Source organism: Etheostoma cragini, chromosome 1 (assembly GCF_013103735.1).
Source record: "Etheostoma cragini isolate CJK2018 chromosome 1, CSU_Ecrag_1.0, whole genome shotgun sequence".
In the NCBI taxonomy this organism is placed as follows: domain Eukaryota; kingdom Metazoa; phylum Chordata; class Actinopteri; order Perciformes; family Percidae; genus Etheostoma; species Etheostoma cragini.
In genome coordinates, this window is record NC_048407.1 from 9886628 (window position 1) to 9909536 (window position 22909).

Here is a 22909-nt window from a genome sequence, read left to right on the forward strand (position 1 = left end):
TGACGGAAGAGCTGATGAGCCGTCAACTCTACAAAGACATTCAAAGAATTCAGGCACATTACTGAAGAGTATTTTAAACCAAAAAGACTGCACCCTGAGAAAACTGAATTGTCTCATATTTGTGTTTTTTTTTTTTTTTTGAGGATGATCTGGTTGAAATGGGAATCGGGGGAAGAATGCAGGTTTATATCTAGACAAATGGATTTGTTTTTGGTTTTTTTACAGGGAACTCGAGGAGAAGCACGGTATTCACTGCAACATGACCCTGCTGTTCTCCTTTGCTCAGGCTGTGGCCTGTGCAGAAGCAAAGGTAACACTTATATCACCCTTCGTTGGACGCATCCTCGACTGGCACAAGGAGAATACAGGCCGCACAAGCTACGAGCCACACGAAGACCCAGGTAATAAGGGTCAACATTCTTTTATGTGGAAAATAAGTAAAAGCAGAAATGGTAGCGGCGTAAGACAAGGTGTCCCAAGCAAGTTACTGTAAAAAATAAATAAATAATGCTTTTCCCTCTTCATGACTACAGGATTGGATTCTGATTTATGTCATGATGCATTATAGCATCCATCCTACAAGTGTTGTGACATTGGTGGTATTCTTGTCTTGGTTAATGTTTTGACACCTCAGGGTGGAAGGTAAACTGAAAGATTCTAGTTTTAATTGATACACTAAATACATGCACAGTTTTTTTTTTTTAAGAGTTGATGTCAGTGGGGGTCCAGGGGCTCGACAGTTATTATTTTTTTTGCCAAGGCAGCTAACCCTAAACTTAACCATTGCCACGCTGCCTGGAAGGAGATGTTGGGGGCAAAAAGTACATCCTGCGTTGTGCTATTTTTGACTACATAGCCCACTTGAAGCCCGGGAAGAAGGACTCTACAATGTAGACTGTGGAGGCAACCATGGTGATGGGTGGGGCTGCGTCCTTCCTTAAGTCCACAACCATCTCCACTGTCTTCAGAGTGGGGATTTTTGATTTAGCTATTCTTTCAGTATAAACTACGGCTGTCACATTTCCATTAACGACAAGTTCAAACTAGTTTTTCAAATTAATTTGGATACAACCCATACCCATGTACAGCATAATTCGTGGCTCTGAGAGACCCTGATCTGTGCCTGTTGCATAATCTTGTGTGGCGAACGATGTCAGACTTTTGGTCTTGTAATGAAACCTCCATCCTAACATTTTCAAACTATTGTGCCCGAGGTGCTGCTTTTTTTTTCGTGACACACTCAGTTTTTTCATGTGTACTCTTGCAACCTAGTACCTCTGCATACCAAAAGAGGTGTGGCGGCAATATACTTTTTAAAGATTATTTTTTTGGGCACTTTGGTTTTTAATCAACAGGACACCTGAAGACATGAGAGGGGGGGAATGACACACGGCAACTGGCCGCAAGTCGGAGTCGAACAGGGGTCCACTCCGTCGTGGAGTAAACCTCTATATAAGGGCGTCAGCTCTACCAACTAGCTACATTTTTAACAATTTTTTTTTTTATGTGAACTTTTTACATCGGCGTCAACCCTCCCGTCGCATTCTGTGTGACAGTATGCATCACTCAAATTTAAGAGACTTAGATAAAACACATAGCTGGCACTTACATAAGTTAGTCGGCTAGAGGGGAGGGAGGGAATGTATGACATAAGAGGCACAGCACATGATGGCGCTGTGCTTTGAAGGCTGTAAATAGTCAAAGTACCAGCAGGAGCAGTTGTGCCTGTGGACAGACTGATCTCACGAAATTGCGCAAGTGTGACACATCAATTGCAATTCGTATGCTATTAATTGCGTGTTATCAAGAGGCATACTCTCTTTTTAGCGTGTTCATCAACAGTTTCGTACAGATAACACGGCACTTGGCTGAAGAAAGTTGGCATGGATGTTCACGCGAAGTCATGATGTTGCTGTGTGCAAAACGGGGCAATCAAATGTGATAAATGGGTGGGTGGGGGGGGTTTACAATGGATTCAAGCAGAGAGCAGCAAAATTAGGGACAAAGCAAAAACTGACCCAATTTTTCCACCAAGCCCCCTAAATAAATAATAAAAATATGTCCTTAACCATCCTTCTGTTTGACCTTAAAAGGATCTACTAGTAAAGTCTGGCGCCACAGATCCTGGCATGCTTGGCGTTTAATGCATTTAGGCTTGAAATGTATCTCTTCTTTCCCTAGGTGTGCTGAGTGTGACCAAAATTTACAACTACTACAAGAAGTTTGGCTACAGCACAGTGGTGATGGGCGCCTCCTTCAGGAACACGGGGGAAGTGAAAGCCCTGGCAGGCTGTGATCTGCTCACCATCTCCCCCGGGCTGCTAGCAGAGCTAAGCCAGGACCACAGCACCGTCACAGAGATGCTCAATGTAGAGAAAGGTACTGTTCTCGGAGCCAGCGGCGGCCTTCCTGCAAAATACTGTCAATTTCTTTTAGAGCGTAGAAAACGCCTTCAATACTGCCTAAAACAGTAGTTTCTGATATAATAGATAAATATGGTATAAAATAGATCTGTGAATAGTGATGATTCTCTTCGACCAATCAGTAGTCTGCAGGTTTTTACGTCAGCTTTGATATTGCGACTTCCTACTACGTACTACCTCGACTGAAGTCTGAGGTAGTACTGTACGTTAGCCGTACTGTTAGCAGGTGCCAGGGACGTTTTTCTATTTTTTTTTTTTCTCGTAACAGTGCAAGAGCAGTGGTTTCCTGAGTTTCCTAAAGACAAAATCTGAGTGGAAATTTATAAACTGGTCTGCTTTTTTGAAGATTTATTTTTGCAACATGTCAAACCTGAAAACTGTTTCCACCTTGATGGCTTGTTTTTGCAGCCAAGGCCTGTGATCTGGAGAAGATCCACCTAGATGAGAAGGATTTCCGCTGGCAGCACAACGAGGACCGCATGGCCGTGGAGAAACTGTCTGACGGCATCCGCAAGTTCGCTGCTGACGCCATCAAGCTGGAGACCATGATCAAAGTAAGTGTTTTTATTTATTTTTTTTATTTTTTTTACCAATGACACCGTTTTCTTTCTGCCAGTATAGAGATTATTAAAAGTATGCAAGATGTTTGACAAGCTGTGTTTTGTGACGTTTTTCTCTTTTTCATAGGAGAAAATGCTCAATGTTAAGAACAGCCAGTAAAGGACAGATTTGGCAGTTATCAGGTTGCCTGATGAAAGAAGGTCCGGAGCACTAGGCCTTCCCTGTCCTAATGTGACCAAACTCCAGGGACCTTCCACCTGAAGGGACACATTTCCGCTCTTAGTCTTAGGACTAACTCTTAACCTTTCATGTTTTCTGACCAAACCTAAATGGTGACTGATGCTAATGTTCGTGTGGAGTTGACATGAGTCAATATTTAAAACTTACTAGAAATTTGACCAGAAAGGGAAAAACGTATAATGTCTTAATTATGTTTTGACATCGCTGACCCATTTTTTGTCAGGAAAGGACCACCTTTTCTTTTCTTTTTTTTATCTACACCATTGAGGGTAGAACTTGATAAAAAAACATTGTACCGTCATTCCTCAGAATATAATCTTTTGCTTTTTCAATGAATAAAAATCTGTCAATATATTTGTTTTTTCCACTGTTTCTGTCTTTGTCAACAGATTTTTGGTTTCCACAGGTGCCAGACACACAAAAGAAACACTACAAGGCATTTTGACTGGAAGCTATGTCAGGCAAGGTGAACTGGTATTGTTCTTATCAGTTTCACAATGTCCTCCTCTTTAGTTATGCCTCTTTTACCGTCCCCGGTCTAGCCAGTTAAACTCCATTCTGCCTCTGCCTCAATTTGGTGGAGCTCCACCTTCATCAGACTTGTACAAGAACATATTTACTGAAAACATCATACAAAACTTTACTATTAGTTGGGACTGTAAAGCTTCTGAAAGGAAGTGTGGCATGTGGCTTAAGGTAATTAAGGAATTATTTCATTTCCATATTCAATAATGTTTTCTTTTGTTTGCTTCGTTCCGTGTGTTTATTCCATGAATGCTGTGGAAATTTGAGTTCACAACATTTCATAGTTGAAGCCTTGAAGACGCTAGAGTTGGTCTGTTTATATGAATTGGTTTTGGTAATTTGGTTTCAGTACTAGCATTTACACACATTTGGTAACAATACCAAACTTGCATTTTAGCACGTTATTAGTGGTCGTACACAGACATGCTTGTAATAATGCAAAGACCTTAAAGTAAATCAACTTTCCTGTCCTGATCCATTAAACATAAAGGAAAATATTTCACTTTTTTTTTTTTTTTTTTTTTTTTTTTTTTTAAAGCACAATTGTATGATAGAATCTTTAAATAGAACGAGTTTGTTTTTTTGAAAACAAATCAAATTTGTGTGTTTTGTTTTTTAAGCTGCTAAAAGCTTAAGGTCTTGCACAACGTTAAGTCCAGCTAGTGTTTAAACTAAGGGTGAATTAAAAACCATCCTTGAACGTTGTGTTGAACTGTGTGTGTCTATACATAGATATATTCCTGCCTCGTGATGTGTCAACGTCTAAATCACTTCAGTTGGTTAGAAGTGTATAATACAGCTATTGAATGTTGAACATTGCAAATCCTATTCAGGCGCCACATATCTTATTACATGGGAACAGGGCCGGATTAACTTGGTTAGGGGCCCCGGGTGAAAATATACAATGGGCCCATGTCATCGAGCCTTCTGGGTTTGCGATATATTCGCAGGTTTTCTCCAGCCAACTATTTGGCGGTCCAATCAACGAACAGAGGGAGTGGCTGAGGATGATCAGTGAATTCCGTACTAATGGCGGCGGAGAAAGATGCGAGCGGTTGGGGCCCACCTCCTCACGGGGTTCGGGAAGAGTTTGATTTTCCAGCTTGCTCAGTTAGTGGTGAAAGAGTTGGCTAAGGCTAGCGATGCTAAGCTGACGTCACCACCAAACGTTAGCGATTGATTATGACAGATCCAGTACCTGCCTTCAAGAAAGTTAACGCTTGTCAATGGAGAGTGGCCAGACTCTCTGTACTAATGAAATATACCAGAGTCTGGTAGGACCAGGCAACATGTTATCAGCCTTATCTAATGTGAACAATGATAAGCAATAGAAATTGAAAATGGATACATAGATGGAAATGTTTCTTGATGGCCATGGAGAAACTGAAACTTTCTTTTAGTCCCCTGATTGGTTCAGAGCTCCACAGCCTCTTTTGTGCTAGATCAAGGCATTTAATTTAACCTTATATAATTATAAATGATTGCTATTTATTAGTTTATTAGAAACCGTAAAGATAGGATGAGCAATATTACGGACAATGTAAAACAGTCGTAGGGAACGATATGAAGGCAAATCATTTAAAATGTGTTCGTTAGAGATTCAAAGATGATCCGCAAAGAGAGACATTATAAAAGAAACACTTCCTGTTTAAAACCCATGTCTTAAATCAGCAAACAACTTCTAGCTTATAGTTATAAGAAGAAATGTAAAAGAAAAACCCTTTGCACAACCATGGGTCGCTTTTTTGAGGAACATCGGTTGGTTATCAGTTAAAAAGAAAGGCAGATACTAAAAGAACAGAATTGGGTTAAATACAGACAATTAACTTACAAACAACAACAGACCAAAAAAAGATAATTAATTATAGACTTGGAGAGCGGAGGTTGTATTAAAATGTAGGATTTAAACCCTTAACTGCCTCTTTGTACCCCAACAATCGAGGTTTTTATTTGTAAGTTTGACAAATAATTCCACAAGCTTAAGAAAATGCCTTTGAAATGCCGTTCTTTATCGGAGACACTCATGGAGCAATCTCCTTCACTTAGGTACTGTGATGCAACACTAATTCCTAAACCTTATTTGTGTTTGTGTACCACTTTTGTTCATATCATATATTTTGGTAGAAGTGATGTTTAATTTACAATTAATTGTTGTAGAGTCATAGAAAACAAACAAACCCAACAGTCATGACGTGCAAGCTGCTCATTCTTTGTAATTGAATCAATCTAGAATTGAAAAGGGCATGTTCAAAATAATAGCAGTGTTGTGTTCAATTAGTGAGGTGATTGATTCTGTGAAGAAACAGGTGTCAATTATGGCCCATATTTGTGGAAGGAAGGAAGCATTCGTTGTGCATGTGGGTTGTATTACATTTCACACTGAAATACTCAGCAAAATGGATCGTTCCAGACATTGCTCTGAGGAACAGCCTACTTTGATTAAAAAGTTGATTGGAGAGGGGAAAACATATGAAGAAGTTCAGAAAATTAAAAATTTAAATTAAAATGATAGGCTGCAAAATGGCAAAGGCCTCAACCAATGATCAGCTCCAGGAAAATCAAAGACTTAAGCTTACCCATGAGTACTGTTAGAATCAGAAAAAGGCTGTGTAAAGCAAAGCTATCAGCAAGTCCCATTGCTGGAAAAGTGACATGTACTGCATAGGTTGAAATTTGCCAAAGGACACGTTGACTGGCCAAAGGAGAAATAGTGCAACATTCTGCGGACTGATGAGAGCATAATTGTTCTTTTTGGGGTCTAGGGGCCACAGACAGTTTGTCCGACGACCACCATGCACTGAATTCAAGCCACAGCACACTGTGAAGCCACTGATGGGAACTTCTGTCAGGAACGTTTTAGAGATGGTCGATTAGGAGTTTAAGGCAAGGCAAGTTGATTTCTATAGCACATTTCAGCAAAAAATCCAATTCAAAGTGCTTTACAAGAAACATCAAAAAGACTATCAAATCGAAAGAGAAAATTAAAGAGAATAGACATAACAAACTAGCTAAAAACAAACAAGAAAGGTATAAAATAAAGGAATAAAAGTTGTATCAGTCTTTAGCCTCGATTTAAAAGAACAGAGTTGCAGCGGACCTGTACATGAAAAAACTGAAGGAACAGTGAAATGTGGACATTAACAACACAAAACCAACAAATCTAGAACATTATTTTATGTTTGCTTAATCCTCCACTGAGTATATACAGTATACTGTATGTATAGATAGAGGGAGAGCCAAGGTTTTATTAAAGATTTAGGGCTAAATCACAATAATTTGTTTATGCTTGTAAATTATGTAAAGAAACGCTAATGTTAAAACTAATAAAAGGGTATGTCTAACTGTAAATGTCTTTTGCAATGTTTTGTATGGTCAGCCTGGCACAATAGACATTTAATAATCATGTTTCCTCTCATTCAACAACTCCCTACACCTTGGTCCTTCTCCAACGTTAGTATGTAGTTTTACGTGAATTTTGAATGATTTTTTTATTGTGTAACTTGTGGATACATATCTGTTGAAATAACTTGTTTAAAACCTTGTGACTGTTCTGGCTGAAATAATGACATAATCATTAAGTTATTCATATCTTTTATCTAATCCTAATGATGCTCATCAGCATTATTAGTTACATTGTTCTGCCAAACAATACATCAATACATCTTAACTACTCTTTGATTTTGATGTTTGGGCCTCTTTACCAAATTATTTGACCTTTTAAACTTACATGTGTACATACATCAACCCTCTTCAATCTTTTCTCCCGCTTGTTTTGTTTTTTCAACACAATAACTATGATTCCAGTTTCCACGACATCACACCACAGTCACTGTCAAAGACGTCAACTAACAGCCTTCTCTCAGGTTTCAAGACTCATCATGCTGAGTATGTTAATTACATAAAAGGACTTGTCGGCTCATTGACGTTCAGCAACATTAACATCCTGTAATGAGCCTGAGGCTGCTTAACCTTTGTGTCTGTATTTCCCGAAGGTTTAGACTTCTTGTCTGACTGAGGAGCTGAGATGCTACTCACATTCAAAGTGAGCATCCTGATACTGAGCCTGACTCTGGTCCTGTTGGGCGCCACCTGCCAAGCCTCTTCTCTGGGACTGACGGTCCACGTTGTGCCCCTGGAGATCGATGGAGGGAATACGGTGGGCGATGTTTCTTTTCTTTTCCTCAAAACTCATTTTTGTTACAGTGTCTTCAAGTCTAAACACTTTGGCGCTAGACAGCCCTTATTACACATTTCTATTCTCAGATTTCTATTATTTATTGAGGCTTTTGTGCCGCCTGAGGTGACAGTAAACTAATACGAACCAGTTGTGATACTTATCATTTCATAACCTCAACATTATGTTATTTGCACCTAGAAAAATTTAGTTTTAACTATGTTTTGAAACCATCCATGCTAGGAACTTGTTGGGTTTTTCTTCACAATTTCCATGTTGATTGTAGTTCTCTACCAAAGCTGTGGCTCAGGTTGTAGAGTAGTCGACTGTCAACTGAAAAGGTTGGTGGTTCGGTCCCTGGCCCTGCAGACCATGTCAAAGTGTTCTTGTGCAAGACACTGAACCCCAAATTGCTCCCATAAATGGGTGAGAAACTTTATCCAATGAGCAGGTGGCATCTTGTACAGCAGCCTCGGCCACAGTGTGTGAATGGTAATGTGTAAAAAGCACTTCATAAATACAGTCCATTTATATTCCTTAAAACTTAACAAAAAACCTATTGAAAAGCCTTTTACATTTTTTAAAAGGAATCCTACAATTTATCTTATTTATCACTTACTTTGATATTTAAAGGATGCAGCAAGTGCTTGGAAACTTATTTCTCAGTCTAAGATATCTATCAGAAGGATCAAGGTATTTGCCTTAAAAAAGCAACTCAGAACCTTTAAATAACTTAACGTAGAGTCCCATTCATTGTTAAATTGAGAATTATTAATTGTGATCTGTAAATTCATTATTGATTGGTCATATTAAACTTAAAGGTATCCCTGTAAAACATGTTGAAAAACAAAAAAAGACATTTTGGTAGTTTCCTAAAGTTTGGTAGTCTGAATCAAAGTACAGCCAAAGTCAGTGTTGTAATTCCCGTATGAGCTAAATAATGGCAACAGTCTATGTGATTTACTTTTGTGAGTTAGGATAGACTGAGCTCACTCACCCTAAAGGTTCTTTTTTTTAAATTTCTTATTTATTACAGGGACAGTGCATATTAATGGACATTTCTGTCAATACACCAGAGTCAGACTATTTTTTCATCTGCAGTCCCTAGACAGATCGCAACAAGTCACCCTAAAAAAGTAAAATTACATATTTACATAACAACATAACAATTACAATACATTGGGTAAAAAGTACTACGATTAAAGTAGTAAGTTAAGTTAAATATACTCTAGGAACATAGCTGACCAACAATCAGACAAGCATCAGACAAAGACATGAACACATGCACACACACAAAGCTTGATATTTGTGTCTCTTTGCTTCTTACAGGTGCAGGCTCATTTCAGTGTCATCGCTCCCCTTCCTTGTCCAGCTCTGTCTGCACTGTGTGCTGAGGGGGAGGACTGTCTGGTCCACCCTACCTCATCACCTTTCAACGGCACTAAGCCCAACCCTGGCTGGTGTGTCCGCCAGTGGCAGAAAACTGTCCCCAATAATTACAACGCCACCATAACTTTAGGGTATGAGACCTACAGATAGTACATAGTCTTACTGTGGTTGCTTACTTCCTTACTGGCTTTTTTTGTGTGTTAACACTTTATTTTCTTTAATTAACAAAATGCAGTGAATGAACAGAAGAGGAATCTAAATCAAATCAATATTGGGTGTGACCACCCTTTGCCTTCAAGACATCCTCAATTCTTTTAGGTACACTTTTTGAGTTTCTTCAGTTTTTGAAGGAACTCGGCCGGTAGGTTGTTCCAAACATCTTGGAGAACTAACCACAGATCTTTTGTGTGTAGGCTTCCTCAAATCCTTCTGTGTCTTCATTTAATCCCAGACACACTCCATGGTGTTGAGATCAGGGCTCTATGGGGACCATGCCATCACTTCCAGGACTTCTTGTTCTTCTTTACACCGAAGAAAGTCCTTATTGACTTTGGCTGCATGTTTGAAACTTGCAGGGATCCTCCACCACGCTGCCCTGTTACCTGCAGACACTCATTATCGTACCTCTCTCCAGCCCTTTGGCCAACAGACTGCCTTCTGCTACAGACAAATATTTAAATTTGGACTCATCAGTCTAGAGCACCTGCTGACATCTTTTTGCTCCCAGTTCCTATGTTTTTGTGCATAGTTGAGTCGCCTAGCCTTGTTTCCATGTTGGAGGTATAGCTTTTTGGCTGCAATTCTTCCATGAAGACAACGTCGGGCCAGACTGATTTTGAAGTGAAATAAGCCTTAAATTTCCTTGGCCAATCACTCCGTCTACAATCCCAACTTTTAGCAAGTCTACCTATAAGAATTGATGCGGGTTTGAAGGCAAAGGGTATTAACACCAAACATTGATTTGATTTAGATTTTTCTTTTGTTTGCTCACTTTGCATTTTGTAAATTGATAAAAAAAATTAACAATCGTTGTTTGCATTTTTGAAAGCATTCTTAGTTTACAGCATTTTTTCACACCTGCCTAAGACTTTTGTATAGTACTATATATACATATATATACTATACATATATATATATATATATATATATATATATATATATATATATATATATATACAATAAGGCAATTTCAGTTTCATTTAAGAAATAATAAATGCAAAATAATCGATGATAAAAAAATAACTTTGACAAATATCTCTTAAAAGCTTCAGTTTGCATAATTAAGTTGCTAGGGATATAGATTTGTTTTTGTATTGGTAAGAGATTTTTAATAGGGATCGACCAATACTGGTTTTTCAAGGCCGATATAGATTATTAGTAGTCAGTGAAACCGATAGCCGGTATTTGGGACAGATATGCTCTCACATTAAGATTTTGGAATGTTACAAACTCCAACACAAAACTTTGTTTAAATGTTTTTACCAATTATTTAATGAGTTATAAAATTCCAACATGATACACAGTAAAAGATAGTCAGATAGTGTTTTATCCGGCAAATAAAAAGATGATACAAATAATCTGCAAACTGCCCAAAAAAAAAACTGCCCGATAATTGGTCTATTCCAAAAAAGAAATGATGTGTGTAATGACAAAAATGCTTGTGCATCATTATCTTAAAATGTCACTTACTCATGGTGCTTTATTGCTTTCTATTATTTCTTTAAAATTCCTGTGGTAATCCGGTCTTTGTGTACAATATAGTTGGCATTGTCTGTGTGAACCAGGCCCTCCAGGCTTCTCTTTTACTACTTAGTGTTGTCATTGATCTAGAATGTTTTATAAAAGGGGGCATTTAATATGATGATTTGAATCAGACTACCTCAAGTATCTTAATTTATTCTAATACACTGTTTTTTTTCTCTCAATTGTTTAGGTTCAACACAGAATTTTATGTGTCAATGAAAGCAGGACCACACCTCAGGGCAAACAGTGGGAGACTCAACCAACCTGCTTTTGTTGCTCTCCCTCCTCCACTAAGGTATTATGCGCGTGCACACACGCACACACACACACACACACACACACACACACACACACACCTGAAAAAAAACAAAACATAACGTATACTATTGTTTAAAAAGCTTGAACTTTAGTTGAATGTCATGGGAGTGTTAACCACTGCCAACACTTAAAGGAATGGCTGACGCTCAGCTTTCATGCCGAGAGTTAAAGAGCCCCTATTGTGCTTTTGGGGATTTTTTCCCCCCGTGATTTAGAGTGTTGTATAGTTTTTTGAGTGTGTATGTAATAGACGTAAAAAGTACCAAAGAACACATTTCATTCGCATAAAGCTTTCGTTCCCACAGACAGAACTTTTCCCTCCACTGCCTAAAATTGGCTTGTCCACATTCCTTTTTGAAATTCCTCAGTTAGTGATGTCACTGATTAAGAAGCCAGGCCAGTTTTTCATATGTGCTGACCAGCAGACTTAGTCATAATGTTTTTTGTTTGTTTTTTACCAATACAAATATTAATTTGATTTTTAATCAATACAAAACCATTTGATTACCAGCCATTTCCAAGTAATAGCCAGCCCCACCCCAAATACTGTAATACGTTACACCCTTTCTTTTCTGTCTTTTTATAGAGAAATTTGACATTCCCAATATCAATAAGTTTGCGTCCCAACTTTTTTGTGGCTCTATTTGTGATTTGAGGGGCTTAATGTATCTATGTTCCTGTGATCAGGGCCCGTGTGAACTGCCCTCACAACTTCCGTTTGTCAGTCAAAGACCTGGATGGTGACAGGGTAAGATGTCGCTTTGCCCAGCCCGATCAGGGAGAGTGTCTCAACTGCAATCAGCACTCTTTCATAGAGCTGGACAAGGTGAGTCTCACTTCAGCATGTCCTTGAGTTTTAATACAGTCTAGGGTTCTAAGTTGGTCAAGCCAGAGCTGCTTTGAACTACTTAATACACTGTTGCGTATTTCAGTCTCAAACAAATCATCATCTTTTAGAGGCTGATCTTAAGTTTCTTATGGAAAATCTATCTGCAAAGTAACTAGTAACTATAGCTGTCAGATAAATGTTGCACAGTAAAAAGTCAAATATTCCCTTCTGGCATGTAGTGAAGTACAAGCGTAAGTTATTTTACAAAGCATGTCATGAAAATATTTAAGTACAAATATTTGAGCTGTTCTTCTTTTGTTAAGAGTTATTCCTATTACGCAGCAACATCCCAGCCTCAAAACGTCATACAATCAGAGAGGGGTTTACATGGCCTATAAAATGATTACAGAACATTTTGAGTATTTTATCATTTTATGGCTTATAGTTATTATAGAAGTTCATTACTTTGCACTGGTGACATAGTACAACTGAAGTATTTTTTTAAAGACATCAAGAGGAAGTAATTTATGGGGACAGAAATGTTGATGCATAGCTGGAATGACCTGTTACTCTATCTTACTGTCCAACCCTAAAAGATACGTTGAGCTCTAGTTAAGGCTTGAAAGTCCTGGTAGACATTTGTAAATCCTTGTCCAGAAACAAAGGCCCAGTTACATCAAATAACTTACAGACCTCGTTATATAAAAATCAAATCATTTCAGCTCAGTGAAAACTTCACATGGTTACATTCCATTTGGTTATGCCAGGAGAAATGCATGTTGTCTTTCACTGGAAAAGCACCGGCAGGACAGTATTTCATCTACCTGATGGCGGAGGACCTGATTCCCATGCCCAAAATGAGCCACGTCACAGACAACAAACCCCTTAGCTCTGTCCCTGTGCACCTCTCTCTCACTGGTGAGTCTGTCATTCAGATAATAGCATCATTCATGTTGCCGATCCATGTCATAGAGCAAACATATAGACATACAGAATAAAGATAATTACCTACAGTGTTAACATGAAACAGCATCGTTGAAGAATACAATGAGTTCAAGTTGTGTCCCATTTCAGTCCTTCCTTTCATTGATTGCCTTGTGTCTTCTGTTAGAATTTAAAGTCATAGAAAAATGTCTCATTCTCCTTCCTTTCAGTGGAGGAGTCGGCTTCCAGCTGCAGTGATGAACCTGTGGCAACAGGTGAGACCCCCAAAGGGGACTCCATGCTGTTTGTCCTGCCGTACCAGGAGGTGCGATTCACCACCAACTTTGTTTCACAGCTGGAGAGGTGCGCCCTGATAGACCTCTTGTATACATTCATATACATATATAAATTAGACACTTTTCAGAGTAAATCTATTGATATACATACACATGAATAGCTTTACTCGGTAAAACATGTAATTTATTCAGTATGCATGTGCTTATGTAAAACAGAACATTATCTGATTTTAAACAGCTTTACATTTGTTTAATATAAAACTGTATACATATATTTTTTTATTTATTCTACACAATGCAATGGGCCGCATTTTATGGATGCTATAGTAGATACTATTGTGTGACTCAACATGTTTGTCATGACAGTCATTTGTCGTGATTCATAAGAGAAATCTCAGTTTACAGCTCGTTAGAGAGTAAACTCTTGAAGACCTATTGTATACGGAGTAGAAACGTGAGTGATGTCCGACGCAGCTGAGGTCTAATCACGCACGTCATGGCTTTAGTACGGGTGTACAGGGTCTTTAGTAAGCTGTTAAAAAGCCAGTTGTGAAATGAAAGGTTTTTCTCTATATGTGCAGTGTTTCAGAAGTAGCAGTGGTTGGTCCCCCTGGACTCTTCAGGTTTGGTTTTAATTCACTTGGCCCTCTGGCAACCATGACCATGGCCTGGGTCCGCTCCGAAAACAGTCTGACCCGCCTTTTGCCCATCTGCTTCGCTGTGAATACCATGAGGTAAGTTGTTCTGTCAACTGACTGGCAATAATGCTGCCAGACAAAGTGTCTGTGATTCCCACTCTGGCCCCGCATGAGTCCTGTAAATTCCTATCATGTTTGTGTTAAAAGACACCTTTAAAATAAAACAATATATCTATATTAATGTTAATGGTAAAAGGTACTGTACCCGTTTGGCTCGGTGGGTAGAGCAGGCAAGCACATGTGCTTTGAGGTTTGTGCCTCGATGCCGAGGTCCAGGGTTTGAGTCTGACCTGTGATGATTTCCTGCATGGCTTCCCTCTCTCTATCTCTCTCTCTCTCTCCCCTTTCTTGCCTGGCTGTCCTGTCAAATGAAGGCAGAAAAGCCTAGTAGTAATAGGTACCAGTAATGTACTAAAAATAGTGGTGGTGTGTGTGTGTGTGTGTGTGTGTGTGTGTGTGTTTGTGTGTGTGTGTGTGTGTGTGTGTCTGTGTGTGTGTGTGTGTGTGTCTGTCTACACAGTGATATAAAGTAAGAAGAAATGACAGACTCAAGACTCATCAAGTGATAATGAATGACTGTACTCAGTTACAGTATATTCAGTTACTTTCACATTCAGTTGTTACAATTGACTACATGAAAGCTTGTTACGTTATCATATCTTATGCACATGAACACAGATGCGTACAATGACACGTAACAACATTTAACTACGGGGCCTCCTGCTTGCCTATCCCGTTTTTAAAATATATTTTGAACTTTATATTTGTATTCATTGCTTCATTGGACAGCACCTTGTAACCCTAGTTTTGAGGGGCGTACTTAACTACTTTCTTACTGTTAGTTCTTTGTTTGATTTTGGCAGGCAGCCTTTGTATTATCCCAAATCCCTCCCTCTCATTCTCCTTTTTCCTTCCTGAATCTTTACGGTCAACTATTTAAAGATTTGAGGGTGCCATAAACCACGGGAAGTCTGCTATGCACACATACACTGCCTGCAAGTAAAATGTACTTGGAGTGTATTTAGTACATGATGTGGTCTAATTTGCACTTGTCTTTCCAGTTTGCAGTCAGAGCCCAGATGCGTGTGGCTGTACCAAAGTAAGAACTCCAGCTTCTTAGACATATCATGAGAGTTCCAGATGTGCCTTACTGTTATAAATATGCCGTTCTTCATTTTATCAGGGGAGATGAAGAAACTACCTGCAGGAACAGGTAAAGAAAATATTACACCCTGGTGTATTCAAGTGTTGAGTGTGTGATTTATGAAATGTACTCATTATTCCTGGGAGTAAGGTGTTTGTATTGATTGCCGTCTGCCTGCAGTGCTGACGTGTGAGAAGACAGAAATGACTCTGGTGCTCCCTGTCACGTCCCTGAGCAACATCAACCTGGCCGAGCTGCAGCTCAACAGCCCCACCTGTCCCGTCACCTACAACAACACCCACCTGACGGCACGCGTCTCCTTGACTGGCTGCGGCACCAAGACTGTGGTAACATTGACCACCTTTACTTCTGTCTTTCTTTCTTTCTTTCTGCATCTTTTTTTCTATACTTTTTGTTCTTTCTGTATCTTTCTTGTATCTTCTTGTCATCCTGTCTTTCCTATCTCTTTCTTAGACTTATATTTGTAGCCCCTCACATGTACCTCACACTTTTTCAGAGGGCAAAGAACACATTTCTGTATACGTTGCACTGCAGAAATATTGGGAGTAGGTTGCTAGTTTTTATTGTTTGGGTTCTGTATAGTACTCCATGTATAAAATGCCATGTCTAGACAGTACTCCAGATGTAGGGCTGCAACTAACGGTTATTTTCACTATCAATTAATCTGCAGAACATTTACTTGACTAACAAATTCATTAAAAAGATGTTCTCTACCTGCTCTACTTATTTATTATTATAAAAAGGGAGAACAGGGTACAAAGATACTTCTTTATTGCTATTTTTGCCCAAAAATGTAAATTTTTGGAAAACAACATTATAAGTTTAATGCTGTGTAGTTTACATCCTTCTTTTCTATGTCTATTTGTGACTAAGAAAGGGATCACAGTACTGTAAGAGTAATTTTACTTGGGTGCCTGAATGGACTAGTGGTAGAGGCTTTGTCCTCGACCTCGGTTGCGGGTACGATTCTGTACCTGTGGCACTTTCCTGCATTTCATTCCCCTCTCCCTTCCCTTCATGTCTAAGCTGTCATATTAAAGGCCTAAATGCCAAAAAAATCAACTTCAAAAATAAATTAAAACAATAAGAGTAACTTTACTTAACACCCCCTAAAAAAGGTTATGTTTGCGAACCTCAGGTGGTTTAACTTTTGCTTGCACAGATGCATTCCAGAACACTGCTGGGTGTGGTTATACTGTAAGTCCTGGAGAGCACACTTCTGACTATACCTGAAGTGAAACAGACTGGAACAAGCAGAAAGTGCAGTAAACCCTTATATTTTACAGTATGACTAAAACACTGCTTTTTACTCTGGTGTGAAAAATGCAGTAGGTAAGACATATGAAACTGACTTTCTGTCATGTTTGCTGAAACTGACCCATATTCGAGTAGTACTACATAAACCAGGTAATAAAAGAAAAATGTGGTTCCTCCTTCTCCTATCTTCACCTACAGCCTGTACTGTGATTTGCAAAAATTCACTGCTCCCTGTTCAGATCCTCCAATCTGGGCAGGTGGGGAGGGTCTAATCACTGGCAGGCACACGCATTCATTCTCCCTCTTGGAGGGGGGGGCTTTTGAGACTGTTTGGACTTTTTTTTGGAAAGGGTGGGGGGAAGGAATTGAGAAGCCAAAATTCTTTGTCTAAATCCTGGATCTTCACAATCATACCTATAGCACCTTTAAGTTATTCATTACATTTAAATAATACTTTAAGTTAATTAAAGTTAACATTTGTAGTCTTCCTCATCTTTTTCTGCTTTTTCCTGCTTTTGTCCAGAGCTCTGGTTCAGAGCTGGTTTACACCAACACCTTGCAAAGTGTGCGTCCCTACACCATGGTCAGCCGCCGGCCCTCCCTTGTCCTCCCTCTGGCCTGCCGGATCCCTGGAGCCCAGGTCAAGGGGCCGCATTTCGAGGTCAGCATGCCCACAGAGAAGGAGACCTTTGGTGAGTTCAGGATTTGGATAGGAATTTACTTACCAGGAGAGGGGCCCCTGGGACAATACACAAGAACGCCCAAGTTGCGCTCCCTCCAGCAGCTAGAAGGACGACTGCGTCGAGAAGCAGAGTCAGCGAGCATCTCCACTACTACCAGCACTTTATCTAGAGGAGCTATTGGGTCCAGGATTGAGATGCTGGACCTCCAGGTGTTGTCCAACTGCAGCGTTGCTTATGCACAGATGATAGTGAGCAGTTGTATTGAGTCTGGGACGGAAGACTTTGCAGAATCCTACCCACTTCTGAAGCAAGGGTCAGTGACAGTCAACATGTTTCATATTAAAGTTTAAGGTTGCTATCTAGTGTGGCAGAAATATTGACTCTGTTTGGCTGAAGAAGTCACTTCTGAATTTGAAACATATCATTTGAATTCCAATAGTTCTCTCACTTCTTTTCTTCCAGGTGTACAACTTCCAACAGCACATTAGAGGTTCTTACAGACCAAAACAGTGTCAAGGTTTACCGCCTTGATTTGAGCTCCTTGAAAGTCAATGGATCTACGGTTTGTACTCATGCCACACACACATACAATACATTTTTCCGTTCTCCTCTTCCGGGTGTTATTTTAAATCTTCCAAGACAAGTATGAGCAGACCATGTTTTTTCTATCCTGTATTGACTTTGTGGAGAAAGACACTCATGTAACCTCTGCTGGTGTTGTGAAACCTTCTGCAGGTAGTAGAGATTAGGCCCCAATTACGCCATCACAAACAGCTAATGCAAATATTTAAAATCACACTTTTCATTACCAATTTTTAGTTACGTTAGGTTCACCTTTTGGGTCAGACGGAATGGATGAATCGCCATGAAATTTTGTACAGATGTCCATTGTCCCTGCCCCAAGGATGAATCCTACCAACGTTGAGTCCTTGCATTTTCCTCCAGCGCCACCATGAGGTTAACATTTGTGGTTTTGAGCATAATGTTCCGAAAACTGCTTGGAAAGATTTACTACATACTACTCTCTACCACCACAAATGTGTAGTACCCACCTGGGTGATGCACAGCAGCCTTACTACACCAGATGCTCAGAATACATCAACGTGCAACATGTTTTTTGGTGTTGGTGGAGAAATCCCCATGTAGACGTCACACAGAAAGGCCCAGGACAATCAAGGTTCAAACTCACCGTGCTGCTATTTCTTTAGGTTTAGGTTATAGCCGTCCCAGACTTCCACGCAATGTTGAAGAGGCGTGTCAACCAAGACAGCCCCTCCACACCCAGAGCTTACAGCATTTTTGGACGGATCTCATCAATCCCTTGGGCTTTGCCGCTGTGGAGTTGTGTGGAGGGGCTGTCTTGGTTGACATGCCTCTTCAACATTGCGTGGAAGTCTGGGACGGTGCCTAAGGAGTGGCAGACCGGGGTGGGGGTTCCCCTCTTCAAAAAGGGGGACCAGAGGGTGTGTGGGTATCACACTTCTCAGCCTCCCTGGTAAAGTCTAATCCAAGGTGCTGGAAAGGAGGGTTCGGCCAATAGTCGAACCTCGGATTGAAGAAGAACAATGCGGATTCCGTCCTGGCCGTGGAACAACGGACCAGATCTTCACTCTTGCAAGGACCTTGGAGGGGGCCTGGGAGTATGACCAACCAGTCTACATGTGTTTTGTAGATCTGGAGAAGGCGTATGACCGGGTCCCCCGGGAGAAATTGTGGGAGGTGCTGCGGGAGTATGGGGTGAGGGGGTTCTTTCTCAGGGCCATCCAATCTCTGTATGACCAAAGCGAGAGCTGTGTCAGGGTTCTCGGCAGTAAGTCGGACTCGTTCCAGGTGAGGGTTGGCCTCCGCCAGGGCTGCGCTTTGTCACCAATCCTGTTTATAATATTTATGGACAGGATATCGAGGCGTAGTCGGGGCGGGGAGGGGTTGCAGTTCGGTGGGCTCAGGATCTCATCGCTGCTTTTTGCAGATGATGTGGTCCTGATGGCATCATCGGTCTGTGACCTTCAGCACTCACTGGATCGGTTCGCAGCCGAGTGTGAAGCGGCTGGGATGAGGATCAGCACTTCTAAACCTGAGGCCATGGTTCTCAGCAGGAAACCAATGGTGTGCCTTCTTCAGGAAGGGAGTGAGTCCTTACCCCAAGTGAAGGAGTTTAAGTACCTTGGGGTCTTGTTCAGGAGTGAGCGGACTATGGAGCAGGAGATTGGTCTGAGAATTGGAGCAGCGGGTGCGGTATTACATTCTGTTTATCGCACCGTTGTGACAAAAAGGGAGCTGAGCCAGAAGGCAAAGCTCTCGATCTACCGGGCAATTTTCGTTCCTACCCTCACCTATCGTCATGAAGGCTGGGTCATGACCGAAAGAACGAGATCCAGGGTACAAGCGGCCGAAATGGGTTTCCTCAGAAGGGTGGCTGGCGTCTCCCTTAGAGATAAGGTGAGAAGCTCAGTCATCCGAGAGGAGCTCGGAGTAGAGCCGCTGCTTCTTAGCGGAGCCAGGAGCCAGTTGAGGTGGTTCGGGCATCTGGTAAGGATGCCTCCTGGACGCCTCCCTAGGAAGTTGTTCCAGGCACGTCCAGCTGGGAGGAGGCCTTGGGGAAGACCAAGGACCAGGTGGAGAGATTATATCTCCAACCCGGCTTGGGAACGCCTCGGGATCCCGCAGTCGGAGCTGGTTGATGTGGCTCGGGAAAGGGAAGTTTGGGGCCCCCTACTGGAGCTGCTGCCGCCGCGAATGGATAAGCGGATGAAGATGGATGGATGGATAGGTTATAGCCAAATACCTGCAAAACTAATGACATTCCCACCATCCTCAGTTGTACTACGTGTGTATCATTAATTAACTAATGTTAGCATGCTTTAACAGCCAAACTAAAATATTGACCATGGTTCAAATTATCAGCATGTTAGTTTTGTAATTGGGGATATCTTAGCATGCTGTCGTTAGCATTTCATTTAAATCACCACTGTGACTTAGTACAGCCTGGTACAGCCACACAGAGTAACTAGCATGGTCTTGTTTGTTGGGGATTGAACATTACCCCGTTGTAAATCACTGATTCATGTATAATTAATTGTTGAGGTAAAGTTATTTGACGTTATATGTGACGTTGTTTGTTTTTTTCACCACAAATTTTAATTTTGTGTTTTGCAGATGTATGTCCAGTGCACAGTAAATCTGTGCGTTGCCACCATGCCCTCTCTGACATGCCCTAATCTGTGTAGCAGCTCCGTCAGTCAAATACCATCACTGGTTGGCAGTGTGTTTACGAGATCCTACACCGTTCGCTCAGGACCCGTCAGCACCGTTGTCACCGCTCCTGCGCCGACAACTACTGCACCAACCACTACTGCACCGACCACTACTGCACCGACCACTACTGCACCGACAACTACTGCACCGACCACTACTGCACCGACAACTACTGCACCGACCACTACTGCACCAACAACTACTGCACCGACCACTAAAACTATTACTACTACTACTGCTGCTACTACTACTACAGCTACTACTACTACTACTACTGTTGCTGTTCCACATACCACAGCTGCCCAGAGCACCACTACCTCACATGGTAAGGAGTTTTCTAAAAAAAGATCTCATGCAGCGTAATGTCTTTGAATTTGTGAACATTCATGAAATTAAATATCAATCCACTGACCTGTGAATTACATGGTTAGGTGCAAGTTGAATTTCAGTTTGTAAAGTATATCTGCAAGCAAAACATTTTCTCTATCTTTAAATTCCTGTAGTCAAGTTTTTCGGGGCATTTTACATTTTGTTTGAAAGAGGGTATGTAACATGCAGTTTATGTGTATCATTTTTTCATAATTCAAGTACTGATTCAAGTAACATTATCCTTTTTTAATGTCTTAAAAATTGTCACTTTCACACACACATACCTTTCCTCTTTTCTCTTGCAGCTCCAGAACAGGCCTCAGCAGGAGTGATTTTGACGATCATTATATTTCTTCAAAACATTGTTCTTTACTGAACATACTGCTGGATGATGATCTGTCATAATATAAAGCACTACATTTTCCTGTTTCCTGACATTTGAAGTTTTAATCCACACATGATTACACTGTACAAGTTGAGCTTTTTCAGAGAAGCTAATACAAGTGAGAGCACCTTACATTACTTTCCAAAAAAAACAGATATAGTGCTGCACTGCTCACATAATAATCCTTATTATTGTATCTCATATCACAGTAAAGGATGCGACACAATAAAATATCCTGCCTCTAATAGGGCTTTATTTTTAATTTGCTTTTATGGGGAGTCCTCGAGTCGGTGGATTGTTTTGTATGTTATTCTTCCTCTCTTTCCCCTCACTCCCTTTTAAAAAAGAAAAACGTATGCAGTACGTTTTTTTATATAATAGTTTGTATAGCATGAAAATATTATTAAAGTTTCAGTGATATACCTTGTAACTTTTTGATGTTAATAAATGTCCGCTACATTCAAGTCGTTGTCAAATAAGTTGCTACAGTAGATAAATAGAGACATTCAATTGATCCTTTTGGAAATTCATCTTGCACCTTACAACTCATTAACTAAATCAGATAAATCATAAAAATATAAAGTGACATTAGCGCCAGTGGGCTATCAATAGTAGGGTGCATCATCATCCGTGACATTTTATAGGGTAATATTATCCCACAGAGAGGATCACATTTATTTTCTAAACTTATTCAGTAACATAACACTTGTAGGAATTAATGATTTGTTGGTTTGTACGGACAGCATCCTATGTCTTCTGCCTGATGGCAGCACCTCAAATGTCAGTATGTAGCCCTTCCCCGCAAATTGCCTGTCCATTATACTATATTATGTAGTGTGGTCAGAGAATTTAACTGATGTCCAGCAATCTTGCCGGCCATGTTAACTATCCTGTGTTATTTATTTTTATTTGTCAACGACAAAGACAAATGCCAGGCAATGAAGCAGAAAGTTGAAATACTCTAATATCAGCAAAAGAGCGATAGAAAAGGGCCATGGTGTATTTTTCTACTTTGAACTGCCTCAGTAGACCCTTTTTATATATGACATCAGTGTTGGTATTGCACAATAGCTAAGCATCTATCATTGTTCCTAAGAATTCATACTCCCCTACCACTTCAATCCCTTGCCCCTCTATAGTCATCTGCTGGTGGGTCAACCCCACTTCTGAAGTCAAATATAATTTCTTTAGTTTTCTTCATGTTTACCAGAAGACTGCCAGCTGGACCAGCACCCTGATCGGTTGGAGGGAAGGGGGTTGGTGCCTTGCTAAAAAGCACCTGGCAGTGCCCAGGAGGTGAACTGGCATCTCTTCAGCTACCAGTCCACACTCTGTACTTTAGTCCGTACGGGGACTTGAATCAGCAACCCTCAGGTTCCCAACCCAAGTTAGACAAGTTAGTTAGACAACTATTTATGGTTAGACAACTATTTCAATTATGTTGAGAGCTGCAACACATAGTAAGATGGAGCAAGTTAGAACATTACAAAATAAAATGTGGTATTATTGGTGGAAAGAGTATGTAAGCATTTTTTTTTTAAATTTTAAAATGTACTTATCAATTGACATTGTGACATCAATACTCGTGTTAACAATAATAGTATTTATTGTTGAGCACTTTACATTTGATTGCAAATATAACCAACAATATTAGAAAGCATATTGAACAACAATG

At 40.3% G+C, this 22909-nt stretch overlaps 2 protein-coding genes across 2 annotated transcripts in view; both read left to right on the plus strand.

The window, feature by feature from the left end:
- Window positions 1-3576, plus strand: part of taldo1 (transaldolase 1) — an 11301-nt gene extending 7725 nt beyond the window's left edge. Inside the window, exons 5-8 of the mRNA XM_034881297.1 lie at window positions 226-401; window positions 2182-2379; window positions 2832-2977; window positions 3111-3576. Coding sequence (XP_034737188.1) covers window positions 226-401; window positions 2182-2379; window positions 2832-2977; window positions 3111-3143 — 553 coding nt within the window. The 3' untranslated portion in view covers window positions 3144-3576. The remainder of the gene's footprint in view (window positions 1-225; window positions 402-2181; window positions 2380-2831; window positions 2978-3110) is intronic.
- A 134-nt stretch (window positions 3577-3710) lies between these two features.
- Window positions 3711-21376, plus strand: LOC117950161. Its single transcript, XM_034880944.1, has 17 exons — window positions 3711-3920; window positions 7742-7905; window positions 9253-9443; window positions 11246-11350; window positions 12061-12199; window positions 12970-13120; window positions 13357-13489; window positions 14004-14156; window positions 15182-15219; window positions 15304-15333; window positions 15445-15611; window positions 17066-17538; window positions 17688-17787; window positions 20382-20547; window positions 20593-20623; window positions 20699-20805; window positions 21155-21376. Exons 2-17 carry the CDS (start codon window positions 7774-7776, stop codon window positions 21223-21225), a joined length of 2187 nt encoding a protein of 728 aa, XP_034736835.1. The 5' UTR covers window positions 3711-3920; window positions 7742-7773; the 3' UTR covers window positions 21226-21376.
- Window positions 21377-22909: the final 1533 nt, after the last annotated feature.

Bases quoted from the DNA above. Each gene is read 5' to 3' on its own strand.
- LOC117950161 (XM_034880944.1), top strand. From the start codon at position 7,774: ATGCTACTCACATTCAAAGTGAGCATCCTGATACTGAGCCTGACTCTG. The intron at 14,157-15,181 runs GTAAGTTGTTCT...TTGTCTTTCCAG, and splicing joins TTCGCTGTGAATACCATGAG to TTTGCAGTCAGAGCCCAGAT. The intron at 17,539-17,687 runs GTCAGTGACAGT...CTTTTCTTCCAG, and splicing joins TACCCACTTCTGAAGCAAGG to GTGTACAACTTCCAACAGCA.